The sequence below is a fragment of the Telopea speciosissima genome, chromosome 10, assembly GCF_018873765.1.
Source record: "Telopea speciosissima isolate NSW1024214 ecotype Mountain lineage chromosome 10, Tspe_v1, whole genome shotgun sequence".
Classification (NCBI taxonomy): domain Eukaryota; kingdom Viridiplantae; phylum Streptophyta; class Magnoliopsida; order Proteales; family Proteaceae; genus Telopea; species Telopea speciosissima.
The window spans coordinates 30,891,602-30,899,187 of NC_057925.1; the positions used below are offsets into that span (position 1 = coordinate 30,891,602).

Here is a 7,586-nt window from a genome sequence, read left to right on the forward strand (position 1 = left end):
GATTGATATATAGTGATGGTGAGTTCCACCAACCACTAGGATGGTACGCTTATTTATGCAGGGAGCGATTGCCACAACCCTAACTAGCCCTCAGATGAACCCCACCAAGTAATCCAACTGTTAAATTATATCTAAGATATGCCGTTGGGGGCATATTGGGTACTTTCCCCCTCCACCGACTCTAACTAGTGGAGTTGGTTATAGAGGGGGCTTATATGTAATTTTTTCTCCCGTTATTTTATTATAAATAGAGAAGTGGTCACATTGATCATCCAAGCATTACAGCCCTAATCTGTTCTGCTGACATGGTATCAGAATCTAAAAATCTGATTTAGGTTATAGAACACTTCCCTCTTCCATCGCCTCTCCTTCCTCTCTCCTTCTTTTGATCTCTTTCACTTTTTTTCTTTCCTTGGTTCTCACCCTTATCAAAGGGCAGCACTAATGAGTGATCAATTGATCTAGTTGCTGCCCTCCATGTTACCTCAAACAAACAATGACTTAGAAGCCTTTTTTTTTTTTTGGGTTCGATAGTTATTGCCCTCTTCTGCGATTTGGAGTCTTCTTCCGCGATTTGGAGTCTTCTTCCCTCTTGAAGATCGGGTCCTTCTCATTTTCTTTTGGTGAATAAATATAATAAGGGTCCTTCTCATTGTTGGAGATCGAGTCTTCCTTTGTTGAAGATCAATATCAGCAACCTTGGATAACATCTATCACCATCCTCATCAGCAGTAGAAGATCTCTCCCCTCTATTGGTCTCAACTTTTCTGGGTTTTTTTTTAAAATCCCGACTCTTATCGATTTGGGGCTACCCTTCTCAGAAGTTGCTGATTTTTGGAGGAAGTCTGGTTCACTCTAAAGGAGCACTCGATCCTGTTTTAGTCCTTTCTATCGGCTATTATTGAAGTTATTGGAATTCTTCATCTCAAAATCGATCTGATTTTTTTAGGGGTCTCTTTGCCTTCATCGATTTGCACTCCTTGCTGGTCCTGGTGATTTGATGGGGTCATTATGTCTGACGTTACCACTGCTACCTCTAGATCTGAAGGACAGACTCGGGATGAGTACCTTCCCTTTGCTGCTACTTCAATTAAACTTGATAGTACCAACTACCTGATGTGGTCTAGGTCTACATACTTGACTATTGCTGGTCGAGGTCTTAAGGGACACATCACTGGGACTACTGAGAAGCCATTTGCAGCAAGCCCTCCTCAGGATCAATGGATCTCCAATGACTCTCTGGTAATGTCCTTTTTACTTATTCAATGCAACCAGATCTTGCTAGTGGATACTTCTTGTTGGATACTGCTGCTCAGATATGGATTTGCTGCAAAAGAGACATACGGTCAGGTGGGGAATGATGCTCAGGTGTATGAACTCTGTAAGAAAATTCATGACACCACACAGAAGGAACTATCCATATCCCAGTACTATGCTGCCCTCTGTAGCTTATGGCAATAATTGGATCACTATACTGACTACCAGCCTACCAGTCCAACCGACATTGCCGCTTATCGCAAGCATGTGGACAAGATTAGAGTGTATGATTTCTTGGTAAGGTGTACCCCATCATCTAACTTTCATATCATGTCTTTTACAACCCTAAGGTGTTCAACCATGTTGTGCTTGGGGTCCTTACGGTACATCTCAAACTTCAAGGTCATGGCTCATAGCCTTGTAGTTGATGTATTGCCACATTTTAATTTAACCAGGTCCCACATGGACTTAGTAGTTTCGCACTTTTCATACTGGCCGATGAGATCATCGTGCATCGAGCTTAACATAATAAAGCGAGCACTACGGTCTCTTTTAAACCAAGCCTCATAGACATCCTTTTCTTGACGGTGACGGGCGGTAGTACCCTCATCGGGTTTAGCCATTTTAGAGGTCAGGTATTCAAGGTAATCTTGTTCATTAAGTAAGAACTTCATCTTACGATGTCAGATGTCATAGTTGGTTCCATCCAACTTGTTGCCTTGGTTAAAGTCAGCAACAATGTTCTTGATAGCCATCACTACAATATGTAAGGGAGGACTTTTAGTATACATTCACGAAAAAAATTTGTTCAAGAAACCCTAATTAAAATTAATGGTTCCCTTTTCCACACGGTGAAACAAAAAATTTCGCAAGGTTCATAATCAAATCTCACAATGTGTGGGTTTGGGAACGTATAATTTTACTTGATTTCAAACAAAAAATAGGAGGAAAGGGCATCTCCATACCACTATTGAATGCGCCATATATTAGGTGCACAAGAGATTCACACAAGAGACCTAGATTGGTACTTGAAGTGATATGCCGAGTCGATACAAAGTCATGATACACAGTGCAATAGTCTTCCTTTACATGGCTTCTCAAAAAATAAAATTAAAATTACAACCAGCTCTTTACATTCAAGAATCCTACTACGTCACTACTAGGGAGCAATGCACTTTGTCTCATGTCCAGGTACCAATTCTATCGCACATACATAAAAAACATATCCCTTACAAAGTACCAATATTCCATCCCATAAAATACAAAAATAAAATCACATGGGTTTCATGGGATGGAGTTTGACATCGTTACCCAAATGGTAGAGTCAAACAAGGTCAATACCGCCACGGGAAGGTATAATTAATTTCTCAATCAATGGTAAAGACCTAAGATATCTCCATTACTCATGGGAAAAATATGGGATGATTTGGGATCATTCCCTATCTCCCATTTTCTTCCCATGGATCTCAAACATATGATTTCTTGCTAATGGGCAACCATAAAATAATATAAATCAATCCCAAAAAATATCCCAAAAGCAAGAAATCCTCACAGGGGAGATCACCTAATTTATTGAGGGTCACAAGAACAAATCATCTTGAATAACATAAGCACAAACATTAATCAAGCAACCAAAGATCCATTCCAATAATCAAGATATGTGACCCATAATCAAGAAAGCAAGAACCAAAAAAAACTTCCCCTTTCTCTGTTTTTTTTTCTTGTTTGCCCATGCCAAAAACCCGCAGCCTAGCTTCACTCAGCCGCGGCAGCCACAGGCCACGGCCCGCTGCTTCTGCTGCTGCTGCTGCTGTGCGCGGCTTGTGCCTGTGCGCCCTGCACATACATGCGGCAGCCGCTGGCCACGGCCTGCTGCTGCCGTGGGCGTGCTCCAAGAGCTGCACTGCTAGGGGAAGGAAAAAGAGAGAAAAAGAGGGAGAGAGAAGAAACAAGGGGAGAGAGCAAGAGCCTCGTGCGATGGGCAGCGCTCATGCTCCTTCCAAACCAGAAAATAAACTTGTTCACTCCCCAAAAAATAACAGATCTCTTCCCAAACAGGCGAACCATAAACCAATAGCTCTGATGCCATTGTTAAATCACATAAATTAAGATCCACATAAACTAGGGTTTGGATCATACCTAAATGTGTACGGAAAGGCAGCGGAAGAAGGATCAAACGCCAAGCTTATGGTTACGAGCACATGAACAAAGCACCACCATCACGATAGGTTTCTCCTCAGAGAACTCCACACCATAAATCATTGGGCAGAGATGGAATCCCAAAGGAAAACACAGAAAACTAGAAGAGAGGGAGAATTTGTTTTCCACACTTATGGCCTTAGGATTTTAGTCTGTCTATATATAAAAACCTAAAACCTTGAGGCCCCTATCCCTTTCAGATCCCCACTGGGATTCTCCACGATGAGAGGGGGGGATAGAGTCGGTCACTTAAGTGATCGTCTCTCTCCCTTGTGTGCGGGTTTGGCCGGTCTGCCCCTTGTGGGTGGTCTGGACCAGGCCCGTGGCCCATATCGATTAGCCGGGACAAATTTGAATTTGCACATCATATGTAAAGACTTGAGATCAATTGCACCTTTTATTTTTGGATGGGTATAGATAAATGAATTATAGAAAAGAGAGGAGAATAAAAGGGAAGAGGGATCCCCAAGGAAAGGGGGCACCGGAAAAAGAAAGGAAAACACATTTATAGAATCAACTTGCCCATAGGGAGGGGATGTGGAAGCCAGATACAGTAGGATTGAGAGGTCCCAAGAGTCTACAATGTGTGAATTCCTCCTAGTATCTAAGGAGTTTCCAGCTTGCATGTCAATTTTCCTACTGACTTCGAAGGAAATGGAGTCACAGATTTGGCGAAAGGATCTTGATTTTTGAGTCCATCTTGTGAGGTTCCTCTCTATCCGAATGTGATAGATGGCAGCATTGAAGGCAAGTTTCCCCACAGAGTCGCAACAAGAATTATTATTAATACTCCAACTAGAGTTATCAAATGGAATCCCTGATCAGTTGCACCTTTGTTCCCTGAAGATTTCATTTTGAAAAGCATACTTTCTAAGAAAATTGTTATAAATACTCCAACTTCCTCTAAGTTATTTTCCGAGCCTGTCATAATCTTCAATACTGATTCCAAGTTTGCATTAGTGCGATGATGGGTATAATGGGACTTCAAATTCTTAAAATGAACTGACATTTTGGGACAGCTAACAAGCCCAAACTGGACAGTCTTTTAGGAGATGGAGGGCATAACTGTTATTTTTAAAGAAGTTATTAATAGTTCATAATGTGCTTGTATCTTGGGAAAATTGGGCATGTACGATACATATGCTTCATATTGAGAATATATCTTGAAATGTTGTGGATATGATATGTAAGAACATATTTGCATATAATGTTTTGGGGGGTGTATTATTGTTGAACTCTTATATCATAAAAATTAATAGTTTGGGAGATGTTTCATCACAACTTCTAACTCATAACTTTTTTTCTATTCCCCCCCCCCCCTCTTCTATCTTCTTTCCTTGCAAACCTCAATCCAGGTTTCGGACAACTGTGTCCAGTTATTCAGTTCTCAAAAAAGTTGCTTTAGGTACAATTGGTGGTTCTTATGCTTTTTAAAGATATTTTAAGCTTTTGTTTTTTGAAGATATTGTTTTCCTATGAATCTCTAATCTATGAGGTCTTGAAAAGATTTTGAAACTGTTCGCGAGATCTTAGAATAGGATGTGTGAACAAAAAAAAAAATGAAATTTCTACTTGTTCTTTCTGATATGATTCCTGGTGTATGAATCCACATGAAATTGCATCTACATTTAACTATACTACTGATAAAATTTAAAATTTACTGAATGATACCAACTTCTTCTTAGTCAACATGGAAAAGGCTACAAGCCTGTGATTTGGGGGATGAGTACTGATACATTCTATCTGACAGGTTAAGTTCCACATAGTATCACATCACAAGCTTCTTTGTTGTAATTGCAATGTGAATATTTCTTCTATGTATTATCTCAACCTGGAGCAGCTCAGAAAATCCCTTTCATCTCTGTATGGCATGTACGATGCCAATCGGAAGTCCAGCACCATCAGCAAGAATGAATCTGAGTTCCGCTCATTTTATGTACTTCTTCATCTTGGTTCTAACAGCCAATCAGTGGTCTGTATCTGTCTTCATTATGTTGTTGAGTTTTTCAAGTTTTTTATTCAGGCTGATTGGTGATCATGTAATTGGATGCCCAAAAAGAACATTAATTAGAGGCTTAACATTGACACACAGGGGGACTCATTGTCTTTGTGGTTTCAGCGCCTGGCCTCTCCCATTCTTAAATCAAAGGAACTGTGCTTCACTCGGAAAGTTTTAAGGTAGCACACAATAGCATTTTTCAGAGTTTATTCCTTACTGTATTTCTTTCAGGGTACTCTTCTTGAACATTCTCCATTTTTAATTCCTGCTGAAGTGCTATTTCAAATAAAGACTGCACTGCTTTTTCAACATCAGATTTGGAATTAAGATGGTTCCTGAAGTTTGTCTATTTTTCTTAAGGTCCTTCCGTCTAGGCAATTATTATTGTTTCTTCAATACAATAGCAGCAGAGTCTTCCTATCTGCAGTACTGCCTTATGGAACCTTGTATCAATGAGGTTGGTATATCTGCATCGCAAGATCTTTTGCTTCAAGAAAGTTCTTTCATGTTTATTTGGGTCATTTTAACATACTCCTGTATTCCCTGCACTAGGGAAGCTTCAAAATTTGTTGCCACCGTGACTTGCACACTTCAGGACCTTTTCCGTGAGGGCATCTTCTCATATTTATGTTTTCTCTAAGAGCTTGGACCACCACCATGCAATTTTAGACTTTGTTTTCCCATCATTAATCATTTATATTATACATTTTCATTTCTTAGGAAAAATTTTAAGTGTTGGAGGGGTCTACTGTCCTTGATATTTGTTCTTTTTTCTTTTTATTTTGCATATCTACTTTGCATCAGAAGTTGATGACTAATGAAAAAGATTAATTGATTCCTTGCTACATCTTTTTCATTTTAAAAGCTTCGAATATTGGTGGTATCTTGTATCAATTATGGTGGCTACACGCTCAGCCCATACCCACTAGCACAGCTATCCAAATTATTGAGGATGAAGGTATGCTTTCTCAAATAACTGGATACTTACAAACAAGTTTGCACTGATGTTTGATTCATTTTCAAGTAAAATATACATTTGACCTTTTAGGAGTCGGACATGAAGTCTCTTTGCATTGCATGTGGACTTGAAATCAGCACAAACGAAGCTGGAAATAAGTTCTTACCAACTAAGCAAACTACTTTCCATCCACCCAAAGGAGGGTTTCAAAACTACAGCTTCTTAGGTTTGGAAAGACTGCAAAGGTAACAATGCAACATAGTCATATGTTTACGTCCTCTTTTTTCTTATGCTGATTTCTGGAAGCATTTTAGAAAATTCCAGGTTACCACTGCCTTCCTAATATTCCATAACCTCTTTTTGGAGTATAGTGACATAAAATCAGTGGGGTGAGGAAAATGTATTATTCCTCAGCAAACTCTTAGTACTGGATTTACTTTTTGTATATATTTCAACCAAGAATGCATCAATATTAAACTCCTGTCATTGCAAAAAATGAAATCTAAAAATTATGCTGGATATTTTACTTTTCATGTCGAATCAGGAGGGAAAATAGAGCTTTGGGATGCTATCTGACATGGCCTGCCAAGAAGACTCTACCAACATGTTGTCTACGTGAAATTAGTCTAGGAAAATGGTTATGTTGATTACATGTCTCCTTTCATGTTGCAGGCATACTAGAGTAGATGATTCTAGAACCACCAACCAAGCCAGTTGAAGACCCTCGGTATCATCTCTATCATTCTGTATAGCATGGAAGGATTATGAGAATTTTGCACCTCCCACTACGACCTCTATAGAATGCATATGTATTATATAATATTATAACTCGTCTTTGCAATTAAAGGGCCTAGGGATATGCCTAATAGGATTTGGCTTGAGATGATCACAATTGATCTGGAAACTTATGAGTGAACAGATGATTTCCTTGGATGGAGTGAAATGGGAAAACAAGATTGCTTTGGCTGGCTCAAAAGAAAGAAGATACATCATTAAGTGGAAACTTTTCCTTCACCCATGGAATCTCTTCACCTATCTATTTGCCACAATTTTGGTCTCGTGACCGTAAGTTGAGATGCGCAAGTGTGTCAGAGTCGTTGAGACTCAAGTAGCGTGAATGCCAATCTGACTTCTTTCAGGCAAAAATGGATTGCACTTCCTTGGTCGCTCCAA

At 39.5% G+C, this 7,586-nt stretch overlaps 1 protein-coding gene across 3 annotated transcripts in view; it reads left to right on the forward strand.

Moving 5' to 3' along the window:
- LOC122641435 (SAC3 family protein C) overlaps positions 1-7,302 on the forward strand; it is a 43,278-nt gene extending 35,976 nt beyond the window's left edge. For 2 of the 3 annotated variants that reach the window (XM_043834668.1, XM_043834670.1), the window contains 6 exons: positions 5,207-5,428; positions 5,549-5,634; positions 5,816-5,912; positions 6,321-6,413; positions 6,504-6,658; positions 7,086-7,302. In XM_043834668.1, the coding sequence (XP_043690603.1) occupies positions 5,207-5,428; positions 5,549-5,634; positions 5,816-5,912; positions 6,321-6,413; positions 6,504-6,658; positions 7,086-7,131 (699 nt within the window). In that variant the 3' untranslated portion in view covers positions 7,132-7,302. The remainder of the gene's footprint in view (positions 1-5,206; positions 5,429-5,548; positions 5,635-5,815; positions 5,913-6,320; positions 6,414-6,503; positions 6,659-7,085) is intronic. The other variant, XM_043834669.1, reaches the window with a different exon arrangement.
- The last annotated feature ends 284 nt before the right edge of the window (positions 7,303-7,586 follow it).